Below are 19687 nucleotides of genomic sequence, written 5' to 3' on the forward strand. Positions count from 1 at the left end.
AATAGTATCTGTGCAAGCATTTGCAATAAAGTCAATGATATCGCTGTAAATTAAGTGTCCCCAACTAATGCAGAGTTTCCACCGAAATTACCCGGAACAATTGAACTAGGAACTTCTTTTCTACAGGGATTATCCCCCCCCCCCCCCACCCCCCCAGACCTATTGCTTTCTTCGTTTCCACCAAAACTAAAGTACCGTGAAGATTAGGCAAATAGTCTGGTGACGCGCGTTTCTCAATAAAAAGTATGCAAATTTTCGGACTTGCGTCCTCGATAGTTCAGAATTTATGCATTCAACTCAGGAGTGTGGTGTCCGTGACGACGCAAATCCAGTAAATCTGCAAACAGCAGCGTACTTCATAACTTCAGTCAGCTCACCTCGGCTACTGCAGTTTTCCTCTCAGTATATTTACAATAAAACGAAATGGGATATCAAATACCACTGCCTCCTTTCGTTTTCATTTAAATATATGAATAGCGCAGAAATGTACTTAGTTCAGGGAAACATGTATATATACAGCCATTACAATGAAACAAAATATTATATCAATTGCCTGTTTTTATTTAAATTTTAACATATAGATAAATTAAATACAGTCCAAAGATTACCTGTTAGATTTACCCAAAATGAATTATATTTTATGTTTAAACTCTAAAGAGACATCAGAGCCAGCGGCGAATGTCAGGACAAGCCGAGGTGAGAGTTCCTAGTTTCTGGGTAAAATTCCTGCAGTAGAAACGTGGCTTAAGCAAGCCAGAGGCGACAGCGGCAAGGAACCAAAACTCCATCGGTGACAGAATGGAGAAGAAACAGCTTATTCAGTATTCTGACAGCCTGGGGGAAAAGCTGTTGCAGAACCTTGTCGTGTGGGTCCTGATGCTATGTAGACTTCTCCCTGATGGCAGAGGTTCAAACAGATGGTTGGAGGGGTGAGATGAATCTTCTACAATTGCAGAGGCTCTGCTTACACAGTGTGCCTGGTAGATGTCCTGGATTGAGGGGAGGGAGACCCCTATGATCCTCTGAGCTGTCCTCACTATGCGCTGGAGCGTTTTGCGTTCTGCTGTTTTGCAGTTTCCGGACCACACAGTGATGCAGCTGGCCAGGAAGCTCTCCACAGTTCCTCTGTAAAAGGTGGTGGGGATGGGAGGCTGGCTCTCTTCATCTTCCTTAGGAAATGAAGGTGTTGTTGTGCCTTCTTCACAGTGGAGTTGTTGATGGACTAGGTAATGTCGTCAGAAATGTGCACATCAAGAAACTTGGTGCTCCTGACTCTCTCTACAGCAGAGCCACTGATGAGCAGGGGAAGATGATCAGTTACATTTTTCTGGAAATCCACAATGATTTCTTTCGTCTTGTCTACATTGAGAGACAGATTTTTGCTGTAGCACCAGCTTGCAAGTTTTTTCAGCTCATCTCTGTATGGTGTTTCGTTATCGTTGCTGATGAGGCCCACTACTGTGGTGTCATCAGCATACTTGACAATGAGGTTGGATTCTCTCTTGGCTGTGCAGTCGTGTGTAAGCAGCATGAACAACAGTTGACTGAGAACACAGCCCTGAGGGGCACCTGTGCTTAATGTGATGATGCCTGATGTTCTGCCACCCATGTGCACTGACTGTGATCTCTCTATCAGGAAGTCTAAAATCCAATTGCAGAGTGGTGTGTTGAAACCCAGTAAAGAGAGTTTACTCACTAGTTGTTGTGGAATGATTGTATTGAATGCTGAGCTGAAGTCAATGAACAGCATTCTGACAGTATTTTGTGTTCAGATGTGATAAGACGAAGTGCAGGGTGTGGGAGATTGCATCAGTGGTTGGGGTAATATGCAAATTGTAAACGGTCTAGTGAAGAGGGCAAAGTGGAGTGGATGTGTTTTTTGACCCGACGTTCAAAGCACTTCATTGTGATGGTAGTCAGTGCTACAGGGCGATAATCATTGGGACTTGTCACCGTTGACTTCTTCTCCACTTGTGGACCCCCTCCACTGGAGGCAGCCCCGCTCTCCCATTTCTCCTCTCTCAATGAGTCTTTCGAGAGAGAAACAGCGGAGTCAGTATGCCAAGCAGCCGATTCTAAGCGATTGCATGCCAGCACTGTACCCACATTCTCACCCTGCCCATTGTACTCAGATACACCTGCGCTTACTGAGACGATATACTCACTCGAGCATGAGTCTTGCTCTTCTCCACTCATGGACCGTCTTTCACTGAAAATAGCCCTGCTCTCTCGTTTATCCTCTCTCAGCAAGCCTCAGAGAAAGAAACGGCGAAGTTTAGGAACTAAGCAACCGGGTCTGATCGATCTCATGCTCGACACTCATCATGCGTTTTTAATCTGACAGTGTGTTACAAATAAGGATAAGTGCACTGCGGTATATGAGCAGCTTTGTTCTCCCAGGCAGATCAAAGTTAAATGCAGGCCGTTTTGCTATTATCGATCAGGCTTGAGTGATTTAATGCCGGCAAAGCCCCTGCTTGCATCACTCTCCACCACTCCACTAACAGCTTTAAATTGGACGCTTCTGGGCCACGCCCACACTAAGGCAGCATGTACAGGGGCTGACTACTCTGCTATGAGAGGATTAAGTCTAGCAAGGCATTTTCTAAAAGCATTTTCAGGGAAAGCAAATTTCCTCTTCTGAGTGTGGGGTCCCCATACAATGACCAGACTCTCAGTTTAATCCAACCCCTTGTCACATGGGCTGAGGCCTGACAGGCCATCCCTGTAGTGCCAAACTGGGTGTTGGAGACAAAAAAAATGGGGTTATTCACTGCAATTCACAGCCACTATTTCCTAGTCCCCTAAAACAAATATGGTGGACTCCAGCACATCCTTGATCTCAGACACCTGAATCACACCCTCATGAAAAGGTCGTTCAGGATGAATACTGTTACGTCCAGTGAAAAAAATCTATTTTGTGTTATCTCTATTGTGGTATGTTTCTTTTTGTTGTATTCCTCTCTCTCTCTATGTGTCTCCTGCTTCTCTGGATCCTCCCACTATTTCTACTCTGTCAGGAAGCTGATTTCCCTTTCCAACTGCACCTACTTGCCTACTGAAGGAGAAGCAGTATAAAAGCTGAGCAGAAACTCCAGAAGATGAGAACTTCTCTCCAGAACAGGCCCTTTGTTCAGCCCTGCCCAGCTTAGTTTGTTGAAGCCTTTATGTATTGTTGTTATCTTCATTAATCTGAAGTATTGTTGACTCAGAATCAGAAAGAATAAAGCTCTTTCTGATTCTGATTTCTGATTCTAACTCTCCATGTTTTATTGTTACCCTTTTGGAAGCTGTGGGGTGGTGGGCGCCTTTCCTTTTGTCCTATACATGTTTTTCTCCTGGTTTGGGGACTAGATAGGGAGTGAATGTATAATTTGTTGTTTATTTTGGCATGTTTCCCCCTCCACAAGCAAGACATAACACTATGCTGAAACAGATCTTTGCGAAAATTCGCTTAAGAGACTGGTTCTTTTTACTGGAAACATACTTTCTCCCCACCCCCATTTTTATGAAGTTCATGGATGCGGCTCCACTTCTCAACTACCTCGAAGACTGGCTCCTTCTGGCCCAGTCAGAGGCAAAATTAACCCTCTGAGGTCTAAGCGTATTTTGGGGGCCTGGAGAAGTTTTTTTCATTCCCTGACATTTGTGCTTTTTTCAGTTGCTTATAAACATCTAAATGGCTTAAGTCTAATATCACTCTAATCAGCACAAACGGGGCCATAATAATATATGAGCAGCATGTATGTACATGATTGTGTTTTTGAGAAAAAAAAAATGTATGCGTCATTAGTGAAAAACAAAAAATTGTAAATCACTTGAATAAATCCATAAGACACATACAGAACATTGGTTCCCGGGACTTTTGAGAACTGGATCTTATAGTCTAGAATTTTTCTTTCTACATTATGTGAAAAAGATCTTGTTTACTCACTCACAGAAAACAATATATTGATTTAAATTTTCTAAGACACTGTTTGTGTAGAAAGTATCTATGCAAGAGGGCGTGGACTATCAGCATTATATCGGGATTTACACCTGAGAAGACAAAGGCCCTCATAATGAGCTGCATAATGAGCCTTTCAGTCAGGTGTATGACTAAAGGGAAGAGCTACAAGAAAGAATGTGAGGACAAAATAAATATATAGATTTTTTGTTTTTAGTTTATTTAGAATATATTTAATTATCCCACAAAATAATTTAATATTCACTTGCGAGTGCAGTTAAACAGTTTATTAGGAACAATCAAAGCTTTCAAAGCTGAATTTTTTGCATCATTGCTTCAGTCACACACTGATTTTCTACAAAAAAATAAATAAATAAATAACCTTTTATTGTTATTAGTATCATCATTATTAATGTGAAAAAAAAACAACAGTCTCGCTGCTTTGTTTTCTGTATTGGCGCATTCAAGCCGTGCGCTTCAGTGGAACATTATAATCTCTATAGCATGTTCAGCGCATGGGCGTGGTCGCATTAGATATAATGAAGGGAGATGTGAAAGACTGGACATCGTGTTGTTTTTTTATACGGATTACTTTTTTACAGTATATTTGTTTTCAGTAGCACTTGTTTAGTTTAAAAGTAGACGTGTAAGGGAAACAGGCCAATTTAGCTAAAAGGGAATCAGTTAAGATTTTAAAGGGAATTTGAACAGAATCACTGTTTCAAGGCTGATCACTGAGATGGTTAGCGATTCATTGAATGACCCGTATAACATCAAGTCTGCAATGGATATTAATATCCAAAGTATAGTGAAAACTATTAATTAGCACAGTAACAAGATCAGCAGTTTAAGACATTAACTTGTAAGCACAAAACACAAGATACTTCTCTTTTCAATATGAATAAGGCTTTACTAGATAAATCTAAGACATAAAAAATAATAAATAAAAAATAACACATAAGCACATGCACTCACACGTTCACACAAGTTGCAGGAAGATAGAAAGTTAGGGAAGAATGAGTTAAAGAGAATGAAAATGTGAAATCCCAAGTTAACAGCAATATGTGAAATTGCATAGACATGAACAACCATCAATCACTTAGTTAACCCTCACATTGAGTTCCTCAATGAGGTTAAAATTATATTAGATACACCAGTACAGATCAGAGTCTGGAGGTTCTTATGTTGCCTGTGTAACGGGGGTTTCCTTTGTTGTCGTTGGAAAGGGGTTTCCCGAGGTTGCTGACTGGCTGGAAGTTCAGTAGTCGTTGAAGTGACGTCTTGAGTTGTGGGCTGGTTGAAGTTTCAGACTGGCACGTGAGGTCAGACTCGGAGACACACCATTACAAAACTTAGCTCAGAACACAGAACTCTCAATGGAAAAGAAAAGAAAACTAAAGCAAAAGAACAAAAGTTTGACTAGACTAAGAGGTGTTTCTTCTCATCATCATTAAGTAGCAGCAGGCATGCAGGCCGACGCACGCTGGAACCATGCTAAAAGTCATGATTAAAAACAGCAGCTGAAAAGGAAAAGCTAAAAGCTAAATTTGATGGTGTCCTGAATATTTAAACTGGCCTTTTGGCCACATCTCAAATGTTGTCTTGACCAGTTAGATATTGTCTTTGCTTGGGGTATCATAAATCATATGTTATCTTATCAAGCACGTGGTCCGAATTTTCCCACTCTTGCAGGGTATAATTTTTGACATGATTCCTATAAGTCAAGTCAAGTCAAGTCACCTTTATTTATATAGCGCTTTAAACAAAATACATTGCGTCAAAGCAACTGAACAACATTCATTAGGAAAACAGTGTGTCAATAATGCAAAATGATAGTTAAAGGCAGTTCATCATTGAATTCAGTGATGTCATCTCTGTTCAGTTTAAATAGTGTCTGTGCATTTATTTGCAATCAAATCAACGATATCGCTGTAGATGAAGTGACCCCAACTAAGCAAGCCAGAGGCGACAGCAGCAAGGAACCGAAACTCCATCGGTGACAGAATGGAGAAAAAACCTTGGGAGAAACCAGGCTCAGTTGGGGGTCAGTTCTCCTTTGACCAGACGAAACCAGTAGTTAAATTCCAGGCTGCAGCAAAGTCAGATTGTGCAGAAGAATCATCTGTTTCCTGTGGTCTTGTCCTGGTGCTCCTCTGAGACAAGGTCTTTACAGGGGATCTGTATCTGGGGCTCTAGTTGTCCTGGTCTCCGCTGTCTTTCAGGGATGTAGAGGTCCTTTCTAGGTGCTGATCCACCATCTGGTCTGGATACGTACTGGATCCGGGTGACTGCAGTGACACTCTGATCTGGATACAGACTGGATCTGGTGGCTACGGTGACCTCGGAACAAGAGAGAAACAGACAAATATTAGCGTAGATGCCATTCTTCTAATGATGTAGCAAGTACATAGGGTGTTATGGGAAGTGTTTCCGGTTCCGGTTTACCTAATTAATGCAGCCTAAAAATCCTTTAACGGATTTGGATATTAAAAGCATATTAGTATGTTATGTGTAAGCCAGGTTAAAGAGATGGGTCTTTAATCTAGATTTAAACTGCAAGAGTGTGTCTGCCTCCCGAACAATGTTAGGTAGGTTATTCCAGAGTTTAGGCGCCAAATAGGAAAAGGATCTGCCGCCTGCAGTTGATTTTGATATTCTAGGTATTATCAAATTGCCTGAGTTTTGAGAACGTAGCGGACGTAGAGGAGTATAATGTAAAAGGAGCTCATTCAAATACTGAGGTGCTAAACCATTCAGGGCTTTATAAGTAATAAGCAATATTTTAAAATCAATTCGATGTTTTTTGTATAACAAGAATATGATACATTTGACAAATAACTAATGGTCAGAAACGTTTCAATCAACCAGATTGAAACACATACATACTAGCTATTCATAATTGCTATACATAATAGCTATTCAATAGTTATTAAAAATACATACACAATAAGTGATTAAAAACATGATAGTCAAATGTGCGGGTTTCATGAATTATATGGTGTTAAGCAATGGACTGATATTCCTTTAGAAGTCTTTTTTGAGTTAAACACCAGAGGTTAAAAGTTCCCCTTAGGAATTTCAGTCTGGTTCTTCTAGGTGGGGGAAAGACAATCCAACACTCTTGTTTACTCTCATGAGTTTACATGTGATGGTCCGGCTGTGCATCTCTTTGACCATCAATCTTGATTACGTGCCCCAAATTTGACAATCTCTTTTCCGAATTGAAATTATCAATAATTGTTCTAATGGTGTTAATGTTGAAAGCTGTTCTGTGAAAGAGTTGGTTGGTTAGTGGACTTGCTTCTGACTTGTGGCACTATTAATTTATTTACAACATCCTGTTGCCTTTCTGAGGAATTTGGCTCCGCATGTTTCAACCATGGTCCTGATCGAATCTTTAATTTGTTTGGTTTGGGTCTGATATGTTACACATGTCAAGCTTTCTATATATATATCTCTCATGTCTCTTTGTTGAGTATTCACGGAGTTACAGTTCCTTTTAATGGCGTGTTTCTAAATGAAGATCACCGCAGACAAAGGCTTCAGACAGCACACCTTGTTTGTTATCTTTATTTTATAAATGCACAAAGTTTTGTTATTATTATGTCTTTATACAAAAAAATAAACCCTTTACAGATTCGATTGATGTATTGCTCTTATCTGTATGATCAAAATCAGTTATTAGAAGAAAATGCCTCATCACACGTATACACGTGAATCGACTCCAGAGGGTTAATATCACATAGGACCCTCCTCTTCAGCCACCTGGAGTGCCTGGGACTCAATTTTGCCAATAGCTTGTTGTTTTCTATCCTGTGTATATCATTCCTGGGAACAATTTTTGAGCTGTAGTTGGCGCTGGATCAGGTTCTGTCTATACAGAGACTGGCGACCTCCTTCAAGATCAGTTCCGTTTGTCCTTATAAAGTGGCAGCAGCATAGCCAGTGCTACAGTTGGTTCTGCTTCGTATGTGCCCCCTTCAGCACTGGTTGAAACCACAAGTTCCATCCAATGCATGGCGTCATGGACGCCTGCACATCTGGGTGAGTCAGGCCTGTGTAACAGCCCTGGCCCCCTGGAAGAACTCTTGTTAGATGGAACAGGGCTTGGCCATGGGGATGGCTTGCAGAAGGACAGTTGGGGGGCGCTGTGTGAAGGCATCCCGTCTCTCGGCCCCGCCCCACTCGTCACATCCACATAACACAGTTATGTTAGGATGCATCTCATTCTTGTTTCTGTGGCGGTGCGTCGATCTCGTCATGAGGCGCGCGGTCCGGAGCGCTGTATGACTGATGCATCAGTTCAATTAAACTTACTCCAAACATATGAACTTACCTGTTTTAAATACTTTATATTTAACATGTTCATTTATGCCCAATATTAGTGTTAAACTGGTTGACTTTAAATGAAATCTACTATTGATTTTCACCGTTTACGGACTTAACAGAACATTTAGACCGTGTACAGATGCAGCAGATTTGTCACAGGACGCGCGATATGACAGTTGCGTCCGACTATATATGAACTAGCTGTTTTAAATACAGTATTTTTATATTTAACGTTAGTTTATCAGTATGTTTGAAAGTATATTTTTTTGATTATTGATGATTCCATAGGCTCTCTCTTGCTCCACCTAGGCACGATAATATTGTGTATCGTCGATCTCACGGGCTGACGATATGATGATTTGAAAAATAACCATATCGCCCAACACTAGTAGACTCAGTTTTTCTAGCGTACTCTTCGTTGGGACTTCAATGCCTCATTGGAGTTCGGGCCCACTACTACAACATACTAGGTTACTTAACGTAACATCGGTTCCCTGAGATATGGTAACAAGTACTGTGTTGCTAGCCACGCTATGTAGCTGCACGACTCAGTCGTCACTTCAGTCAAAGTAACTTGAGAATCCTGTGGCGAATACCTGCTTATATATACCTGCTCTTCATGCTGCTGACCCACTACTGCACCTACACCTGTGGTAGGTCTCATCAGCAACAATGATGAAACGCACTACAGAGAGGAAGTGGCACAGCTGGCTGAATGGTGTGAACCTAACAACCTGTCGCTCAATGTGTGTAAGAAAAAGGAGGTTCTGATGGACTTTAGGAGAAACTCTGTTGACAACCCTCCACTGACCATGGACAGCTTGACCGTGGAGAGGGTCAGATGCACTAAATTCCTGGGGGTGCAGATCACAGAGGATCTCACCTGGACCACCAACACCATGTCAGTCTCCAAGAAGGCACAACAGCGCCTACACTTTCTCTGCTGGCTGAAAAGAGCAAGTCTCCTTCCACCTATTCTACTTACACGATGCTCCAGCAAAGCCAACAGTATCATAAAGTACCCCACCCATCCCTCTCAGTTTCTTTCAGCTCCTACCATAAGGAAGACGGTACCAGAGCATCAGAGCCCACTCCGCCAGACTGCTCAACAGCTTTTCCCCCCAGTCTGTGAGAGCCCTGAACTTAAATCACCCCACCCTCCTCTGAAACCCACACAACCTTGGGCCCCAACCTTACCACAACACAGAAAAACTGTCTCAAATACACTCTCCTCTATGCACACTAGACACTTTTTACACACACTGCTGTGTTTTCATAATCACAAAAAAGACGCATATGAGTAATATGTGTATGTTTACATGCCCATGCACTACAAATCATCTTGCACATTCCCCACCCAGCTGCTTGACTTACAATGTTTCTCTTTGCAAATGTACAGTACTACATGAAGCAGTCGTATAATTTTTTTTTTTAATCTATTAACAGGCAAATATTTATAAATAGTATATTTATAGTCAAAATCTGTATGTAGGTTAGTTGTTTAAAGGTACAGTATTTATGTGAAGTATTAGGATAGTTTTTTTTTTTTTTTTTTTAGTTTATGTATAGGTACACATTTTTGCATAGTATATTTATATTTTCATTATGTTGAATATATCTGGCTCGGGTCGGTGTTCATCTTCAGTTCTCTCTTCACAGCAGTTCAAAAAAGTTAACAGCTTAAGTCATTTGTGGATTAATGCGTATTGGAGACGTGAACCGTTTAAAACGATTCAGTTCGATTTGGTGAACTCATTCAAAAAGATCTGGTTACATCGAACGATTCGTTCGCGAACCGGATATCACAAACTGATTTGATTTGAACTCTCTCTCACACAGACACGGAAGAGAAAACAATGCTGAATAAAGTCGTAGTTTTTGCTATTTTTGGACCAAAATGTATTTTCAATGCTTCATCAGACACCCTCTGATGTCACATGGACTACTTTGATGATGTTTTTCTTACCTTTCTGGACATGGACAGTAGACCGTACATGTTACACTTTTCAAAGATGAGGCGGTGCTCTTCCTTTGTGCAACACATTTATTTTTCTGTATGAAAGTATGAAAAAGACAGTTTAGATTGGGAACACTCTCTGTAGCGTGTGCACTCAAACTCACTCGTTACATACTGATCGCTCTTTCACTCTACTAGCTTCAGTATTCTTAACAATATCAAAAATAATGTCTCAAAGTGCAAGCATTTATGCATATTCATGACATTGACTGGGACACACCATTACAATATCCTTAAAGTTACCTTTTCTAAACCCATTAACACTGTAATACAATAAATCTAAAAATCTTCAATACCCAATCTTACACTGTGCAGAAGCAAGTATAGTAAATAACATTCAAGTATCACATTAGACTCTGGTAACAATTACAGGTAAGTACAATGAAACTCTATACTCAAACGCTGAAAATCACAATTCAGTATATAACTGCATTACTCCAGCATTTATAAATTGTATAAACTTTTCTTATTGCTCTTTTTATCATTTTATTAATTATTTTAATCACAGTTTTAACCCAATAATGGTTTCTATATTTTAACATTACATTCTCAGCAAATGGATTCTAAAATTATTAACACACAGAATCTGATTTCTGATTAATAATACACCATGAAATGCTCTTTCTCACAGTTAATGGCTTATGATGAAATGACTCTCAATAAAGTTAACACGTGAGTGGGATGACTACAGGCCTACTCACACGTGTGCATTTTAGCTTAACTTCTTTAACACTACATGACTACTTCAGGTTCTTCAACATCGATTTAGTGCATCACCTATCTGACATTTTTATGTGAATCATGGTATTTTTACACACTTACTATTCATTTTCACTCATGCAGAAAGTTATGATCTTTTATCAGGATTGTTAATCTGATCGTCCGCCATTTTAGGTGCAAAAACTCTGAACCAGTGTAACATTGAACATCTCAATATGTTTCTCGCAAGAACTACAGTTTTAGAAGCACATAATACCGCTGTGAATTACTACAAGGTGAATTTCGTCAGCTTACCTGTATGAAAGTATGAAAAAGACAGTTTAGATTGGGAACACTCTCTGTAGCGTGTGCACTCAAACTCACTCGTTACATACTGATCGCTCTTTCACTCTACTAGCGTCAGTTACCAATCCTCAGCTGAGTGTACAGCTTAGGGTGCCCTCTATCGGTGAAGCTGAGTTTCACAACAGTAACCCTTTTTTCTAAAATACATCACAACAGTATTATCACCAAATGTCAACGTAATTCTTATCATCAGAACTCAGTTACTGAAATCAAAATTTAAAGGGGCAATGTTTATATGTGTCTCTTAAAGGGGCAATAAACACTCAGGGCTACACTCTCCCCCACAAAATTAAATGTCTCCGGACATTTCCGTGAACAAGGAAAACATCACTTTAGAACACCTCAGCCATCCAAGGCCTCCAGTAACCATTAGTCTGTGTTACTTGAGTCTCTGTTACCTTACAGTTTCTTTGTACCAAGGACGGTTGACCCAATGTATCATAGCTCAGTACCACAGGCTGGTGTCTCAGTCTCTGGGGTCGCCGTCTTACCACCTGTTTCTCCCTTTGCATCAGAACCAGAGAGTCGGCTTCGGATTCACCATGCTCAGGCCTATCAGGACTTAAGTCAGGTTGCTGAGATTGTAGTGGCATATCCTCTTTGCTTTGTAGTGGCAAATCCTCTTCGCTTTGTAGTGGCATATCCTCTTCGCTTTGTAGTGGCACATCCTCTTCGCTTTGTAGTGGCACATCCTCTTCGTGGTGCTGAGGACTCTGCTGAGGCTGAAAAGGCTCTGCTAGAGGATTCAATGAACCCTGTCTTTGCCGTGTCCCTCGGCCAGGTCTGAGATGCCACTGGTAGTTGCCGCTGCATTCGTCGCTGGAGGTGTCACTCTGCTCTAGCTGTTGCCAATGCTGTCGTTCTGGCTTGGTTCTTCCCTTTGAAAAGCTCTGGGACTTGTGTTGCTGACGAATCTCTGCTGGTGGCTGATCAACGGGAAGGAAATCACAGGGCGGCAGAAGATTTCTATGAACCACTCTGTCTCTTCCTTTACCACTTTCTGGACTGATCTCATAAACGGGACTGCCATCGGCTTTTCTCCCCTTCACTTTGTACACTTGACCCTCCCAGTAGGACTGGATCTTTCCAGGACCCCCTCTGGGAGTGAGGTTTCTGAGGAGAACTCTGTCGCCGGGGTGGAGGTCTCTCCCCTGAACTTTTCTGTCATAGAGGACTTTTCCCCGAACTGCTCCCTTGACAGCTGTTTTTGCCGCAATCTTGTATGCCTCCTGCATTCTCGTCTTCCAATGACTCACGTAGTCATCATAGGTGTCACGGGCCTCATCCTTTTCCAGATTAAATAACAGATCAATAGGCAGGTGAGGAGAACGTCCAAAGATAAGGTAATAGGGCGCGTAACCTGTTGCCTCATTCTTTGTGCAGTTGTACGCGTGGACAACTTTAGCGAGGTATTCCTTCAAATCCTCCTTCTCCTTGTCCTCCAGGGTACGCAGCATGGACAACAGGGTACGGTTAAACCTCTCCACCTGCCCGTTACCCTGGGGGTGGTATGGTGTCGTGTGCGAGCCCTGGATGCCAGAGAGTTTCTTCAAGCTGGCCATCAATCTGTTCTCAAACTCTTTACCCATATCGTGATGTAGTCGGCTGGGAAACCCGAACTTAAGGGCAAAATCGTTGAAAATCTTGTCAGCTACAGTCTTGGCCGCTTTGTTCCTAGTTGCGTAGGCCTGCGCGAATCTTGTAAAATGGTCCATGACCACCAATATATACTCATACCCATGCTTACATTTCTCCAAATGCAGAAAATCTATGGAAACGAGCTGAAATGGATATGTGGTCTGGATGGACACCAGAGGTCCACGGGTCTGCTTACTCGGTTTCTTCTTCTTGAGGCATTCACGCACTTTACTGACAAAATGTTCAACGTCCCTACTCATCTGTGGCCAGTAGAACCGTTCTCGAATCAGGTCAAGCGTTCTTTCGACCCCCAAGTGACCCATGTCCTGGTGTAGTTCTTTGAAGACCAGCGGATGATAAACTTTGGGGAGCAGCAGTTGTTCTCGATGGGAAGTTCTACGGCGCAGAACACCATCTTGACCAACATGAACCTTTAGCCACTGTTTCAGCAGTATGGACACTGCAGGGTTTTCTGCTTTCACTTCAGCTCTACTTGGCCTCCTGCTCTGTGACTTGTACCAGAGGACTCTCGACAGGATTTCATCCTCCTCCTGTGCTTTGCGGATTTGATCTGTGGTGAGAGGTTGGCTGGTCTCACTGTCCTTCACCATGCTCAAAGCACTGACCTGAATCAACCCCACACCCTGGCAAGGGTGTATCCTTTCCGTTATGACCCTCTCCATGGATGCACTGATTACATCTTGACTGGCCTCAGCCGTACAGCAACGCATGTAGTCCTCAATATCCAAGGGCATCCGTGACAACCCATCTGCATCGGAGTTGTTCTTGCCTGGGCGGTACCGGATAGTAAAGTTATAATCGGCCAACTCCGCCACCCATCTGTGTCCTGTTGCGTTGAGTTTTGCGGTGGTGAGCACATACGTTAGTGGATTGTTATCCGTGTATACCACGAACGATGGGGCATGGTAAAGGTAATCCCGGAAACGTTCGCAGATGGCCCACTTCAATGCTAAAAACTCTAACTCTTTCCAGAGTGCAGATGGTACCTCTTTTCTGATGGACTCAGCGTGCGGGAGCCATAGGCGATCACTCTCATCTTTCCCTGCTGTCTCTGATATAATACTGCACCAAGGCCAACTTGAGATGCATCACAATGTAATACGAACGCCTGGGTGAAATCCGGATATCCAAGGACAGGGGGCTTTGTCAGTGCATCTATTAGCTGGTTCAACACTTCCTGGTGGGAGTTAGTCCACTGTACAGGTGTCTGTGATGGTAAGTGACCCTTGTTTTTCTTTCCTGTTTTACAGAGCTTCTTCACGGTCGGGTCTGGAGTGCACTTCTCGAGGTTCGGGACAGTGAGTAAGTTATACAGTGGGTGGGCCACACGGGAGAAATTTGGGATGAATGATCTGTAGTAGGAGAGGAACCCAAGGATCTGGCGTACATCACCCACTGTAACAGGGGTCTTCTCCTTTAACGCCTGCACTGGAGCCATCTCTGCAGGGTCCATTGTGTAACCCTCTCCTGTCACCAACTTGCCAAGAAACCTCACACTCGATTTAAACAGCTCACATTTCTTTGGGGTCAGCTTCACACCATGTTCCTTATAACGCTGGAGAACAAGACGGATGTGCTCCACGTGCTCCTCGAAGCTACAACTGTGTACCAGGTTGTCATCGAGGTATGGCAGACAACTTGTGTCTCTCAGCCCAGTCAAACAATGCTCCATGCTCCTCTGAAACTCTGCGGGTGCCGAACTCAGGCCAAAGGGTATGCGCACCCATTCATAGAGCCCCCAGGGTGTGATGAAAGCTGTGAGAGGACGGCTCTCCTCATCCAGATAACCCTGGTGGTACGCTTTACCCTGATCTAAGACTGAGAACCACGAGCTCCCACCTAGAGCATCCAACATGTCTTGAATCCTCGGAATCGGATGGCGGTCAGGGACCGACTTACGATTTAGTTCTCTGAAGTCAACACAGAGACGAAGACTACCATCCTTCTTCCGGACACACACCACTGGCGATGAATAAGGGGATCGAGAAGGTGTGATCCATCCTCTTCTCAACAAATCCTGTAGATACTCCTTAACTTCATTGTGAAGAGGCTTTGGAACGGACATGTAGGTCTTTTGAACAGGGCTCGTATCATGGAGGGTAATATGCATCTTGAGTGATGGTATACACCCCACATCGTCACTGTCAAAGGAAAATGCCTCACATTCCTCCCGCAACATCCTCCTCACCACCTCTTGCTGTCCTTCTGAGAGATGGCAGAGATCCACAGGAGGGTCCCATGAGGTTGGTCTACGTGCTTGAGTGTTATCTGGTTGTGGTGTGCTACTTGCTTCACTAGGCTTTGTCACTGTGCTGTCCTTCATTTCAGCTCCTGTATCATTCTCATTTATTTGTATAGGTGCTGTGTATACGGTCTTGACTGGTTCCAGATATCCAATCACACTGTGACGGTCCAGACAGATGGTGCGATCAGTCATGTTGGTCATGGAGACGGGTATGTATGGAACTCTCCTTTCTGGGATCTGCACCAGTACATCATTGTAAATAATGCCTTCTGGGGGAGGATTAAGTAAGTCAGGTGAAAAGAACATATGTTGACCTTGGGCTCGTGAACTCACATGTGCTCTTATATAGACAGTGGTGACTTGGTTTGCTGGTAATGGAACTCTTTTCCCACCGGTACGAACTACACCAATCTCTGAATTTGAATCACCATTCTGCATCAACTTAACTACACGATGAGCAGTTTTCACTGTTATTGCAAGGGCTCTACTCACTTTCTGTGCCAACTGCTTTCTTTCCCTTTTTGTCTTTTCCTCATTTCTGTTAATGATGGCCTCAATGACGTTGTAGCCGATGATGGGGTCACTGGCAACTGCTGGGTCACTTGACACAAGCATTGGGACTTGTAGTTCATTCATTTTGGTGGGGTCACTACCTAATCTGAAACTGACTTCAATCCAGCCGATATATGGAATGGGCGTGTCATTGGCAGCAAAGACTGTCAGTGTCTCATCCCCCAACAACTCTGAGATGGGTTTTACAATGGTGTGGGGGAGGTGGTTCATTCGCCAGGGTTCGTTCACTATGCTGGACTGTGCTCCTGTGTCCCACAGGGCTCTAACTGGGCGATTGTCCATGACACAGTCCACTATACATCGGCTTCCTACAAGGCTTACTAACTGTGGCTGGTATCGAGGTGGAATATAGTTAACTACACTTACAGCTGACGAGGCACCAGATGCTCTCTTTCCAAGGGCTGTTATAGGTTGAATGACTGGGCTGGGTGATGGCTGCTCATTTTGGGGCGCTGTTTCTTGGACTACTGCTGGCCCCATCTCAGTAGTCCCTGCCCGTTTCCCGACGATGCTCTGCATCCACGAGAGAAATGGCCTTCCTGCCCACATTTGAAACAGTGCGAACAGCTCTCACCTGTCCCCTCATCCCTGCATTTCTTGCAGCCTTTCGCTCTCCGCTTTTGTTCAGGAGGACGGGGGCTTGCTTCCATTACAGCCAGAAACATTTGCTTCATCTCTTTGCGAAGTTCTTCCATCATCTGATGCACATTCATGCTGTCAGGCTTAGTGTCGTTTCCTTTTACTGTTGTGATCGCTGCTGTTGAGTTGGACTCCTTAAGTTTAGAGGGGCTCTGGGCAGGTGTGGATTTGACCTGAGTATCTGCTTGAAGCTCCTGCACTTTGGGTGTTTTACCAGCAGTGGATATTTTCCGTTTTTCTTGTCTCTCACTTTCGACTTTGGCCGCCTCATCCACTTTCTGTATAAGTTCTTCATCTGATATACTCACATCACTGAGGTAGGGTAGAATTTGGAATTTCACAGAATCACTTAAAAGTCCAGTTTCTATTGAGCGGAGGAACTTGCGTTGAATGACGGCTCTGCTGTACTGTTCATCTGTGTCCTCATTCGCTGCTTTCCATAACAGCTTCTCTTTCAGCTCAATTGCACGGAATACAAAGTTCAGAGCAGTTTCTTTGGGCTCTTGAGAGATGTTAAGCAGCTGGTGGTAAAGTTCAGTGGAGCTATCTACCCGATAGTGACCTTTCAGGATGGTGAGAAGTGAACTAAGGGTCAGACCACGCTTGATTTCTAGCATGTCTCTCAAAGGCAGCCCTGGACTGACAGCCCTGATTACAGCTTCTACTACTTCCGTCTGTGTGTGCCCTTTTTCTATTCCCAGCTCAATCTGACGGACTAAACTGAGATATGACAATTTATCCCTCTGACCACTCTCTCCAATTTGACCACAGATTTTAAACTCTCTTCGCAATGTTACCTCAGGCAATGGGCGAGTTGGCTCTAATCGACTCTTGAGTGGGGAATCGTTTTTCTTTACATGAGAGCTGTGTGGTGAAAAATCTTTTTTCTGTTCTTCTTTTGGAGCTGGCTTCTCTGATGGGTACACTTCATCTTGTTGACGACACTCTTTACTTTGTCTTTCAATGAACATTAATAAATCAGCACAGTACTGTTTAACTTCATCACACTCTTGTTTCTCCTCAAGCTCATCCAATACACACTCAGCCATCTTGATAAGTGCCCTCCGTGTCCTGCTGCGGGACTCTCCACTGTCCAGGCCATCACATTTCAGGTACCTGCAGACATCCCAGAGAGACTCTTCCCCAAGCTGCCACAGAACTGCACTCACTTGATCACGCAGGATCTGACTGGTGTCCATGTTGTTGAAGGCTCAACTCGTTAGGAAGGAGGGGGGGTTAATGATGCTGATCACTTTGTCGCCTCCTCCTGGCTGGCTCGCCAAAATATGTTACACTTTTCAAAGATGAGGCGGTGCTCTTCCTTTGTGCAACACATTTATTTTCTGTATGAAAGTATGAAAAAGACAGTTTAGATTGGGAACACTCTCTGTAGCGTGTGCACTCAAACTCACTCGTTACATACTGATCGCTCTTTCACTCTACTAGCTTCAGTATTCTTAACAATATCAAAAATAATGTCTCAAAGTGCAAGCATTTATGCATATTCATGACATTGACTGGGACACACCATTACAATATCCTTAAAGTTACCTTTTCTAAACCCATTAACACTGTAATACAATAAATCTAAACATCTTCAATACCCAATCTTACACTGTGCAGAAGCAAGTATAGTAAATAACATTCAAGTATCACATTAGACTCTGGTAACAATTACAGGTAAGTACAATGAAACTCTATACTCAAACGCTGAAAATCACAATTCAGTATATAACTGCATTACTCCAGCATTTATAAATTGTATAAACTTTTCTTATTGCTCTTTTTATCATTTTATTAATTATTTTAATCACAGTTTTAACCCAATAATGGTTTCTATATTTTAACATTACATTCTCAGCAAATGGATTCTAAAATTATTAACACACAGAATCTGATTTCTGATTAATAATACACCATGAAATGCTCTTTCTCACAGTTAATGGCTTATGATGAAATGACTCTCAATAAAGTTAACACGTGAGTGGGATGACTACAGGCCTACTCACACGTGTGCATTTTAGCTTAACTTCTTTAACACTACATGACTACTTCAGGTTCTTCAACATCGATTTAGTGCATCACCTATCTGACATTTTTATGTGAATCATGGTATTTTTACACACTTACTATTCATTTTCACTCATGCAGAAAGTTATGATCTTTTATCAGGATTGTTAATCTGATCGTCCGCCATTTTAGGTGCAAAAACTCTGAACCAGTGTAACATTGAACATCTCAATATGTTTCTAGCAAGAACTACAGTTTTAGAAGCACATAATACCGCTGTGAATTACTACAAGGTGAATTTCGTCAGCTTACCTGTATGAAAGTATGAAAAAGACAGTTTAGATTGGGAACACTCTCTGTAGCGTGTGCACTCAAACTCACTCGTTACATACTGATCGCTCTTTCACTCTACTAGCGTCAGTTACCAATCCTCAGCTGAGTGTACAGCTTAGGGTGCCCTCTATCGGTGAAGCTGAGTTTCACAACAGTAACCCTTTTTTCTAAAATACATCACAACAGTATTATCACCAAATGTCAACGTAATTCTTATCATCAGAACTCAGTTACTGAAATCAAAATTTAAAGGGGCAATGTTTATATGTGTCTCTTAAAGGGGCAATAAACACTCAGGGCTACATACACACAGCTTCAATGGAGGGACTGAGAGCTCTCGGACTAAATCTAAAATATCTTAAACTGTGTTCTGAAGATGAACGGAGGTCTTAAGGGTTTGGAACGAAATGAGGGTGAGTCATTAATGACATAATTTAGATTTTTGGGTGAACTAACTTCTTTAATTGTTTGAATCATTTAATTGTTTAATTATCTGCTGATTTATTTGTCACTCATTTATTGTTGTATGGTAATTAAAAGGTAAATGTTAATGGGCCTAGAATCAAAATTATTGTGATTTATTTATTTATTTCTTTATTAGTTGTATTTATTTTATTTTATTTTTATGTGTTGAATATGATGTACTGAATTTTGAGGTAATATGATTGGAATTGATTGTGAATAGAAAACTTTTGAATCGACTTTCCTGTGGTTCCTTGCTTCATTTATTTAATATAACAGAATTGATAGTGATCATCCTTACATGTAGTATATCTAATTATGAATTGAATTCAATAATTGTGGTGGTTTTAGCCCTGGCTCCCGAACCCAACTTTTTAAGGCCTAATACCCTCACAGGGTCATGTCATGC

At 42.2% G+C, this 19687-nt stretch overlaps 2 protein-coding genes across 2 annotated transcripts in view; one reads left to right on the forward strand and one right to left on the reverse strand.

Moving 5' to 3' along the window:
* Nucleotides 1–19687, forward strand: part of zmp:0000000625 (cadherin-2) — a 127600-nt gene that overhangs the window by 14615 nt on the left and 93298 nt on the right. The gene's annotated exons all lie outside the window — the stretch shown is intronic.
* Nucleotides 13229–16686, reverse strand: LOC113046199 (uncharacterized). The gene is made up of 2 exons (XM_026207139.1): nucleotides 15483–16686; nucleotides 13229–13670 (listed from the first exon to the last, which is right to left on the reverse strand). Exons 1-2 carry the CDS (start codon nucleotides 16381–16383, stop codon nucleotides 13663–13665), a joined length of 909 nt encoding a protein of 302 aa, XP_026062924.1. The 5' UTR covers nucleotides 16384–16686; the 3' UTR covers nucleotides 13229–13662.

The sequence above is a fragment of the Carassius auratus genome, chromosome 27, assembly GCF_003368295.1.
Source record: "Carassius auratus strain Wakin chromosome 27, ASM336829v1, whole genome shotgun sequence".
Taxonomy (NCBI): Eukaryota; Metazoa; Chordata; class Actinopteri; order Cypriniformes; family Cyprinidae; genus Carassius; species Carassius auratus.

Coding starts and splice junctions, on each gene's coding strand:
- LOC113046199 (XM_026207139.1), bottom strand. CDS start 16,383: ATGTGGGCAGGAAGGCCATTTCTCTCGTGGATGCAGAGCATCGTCGGG.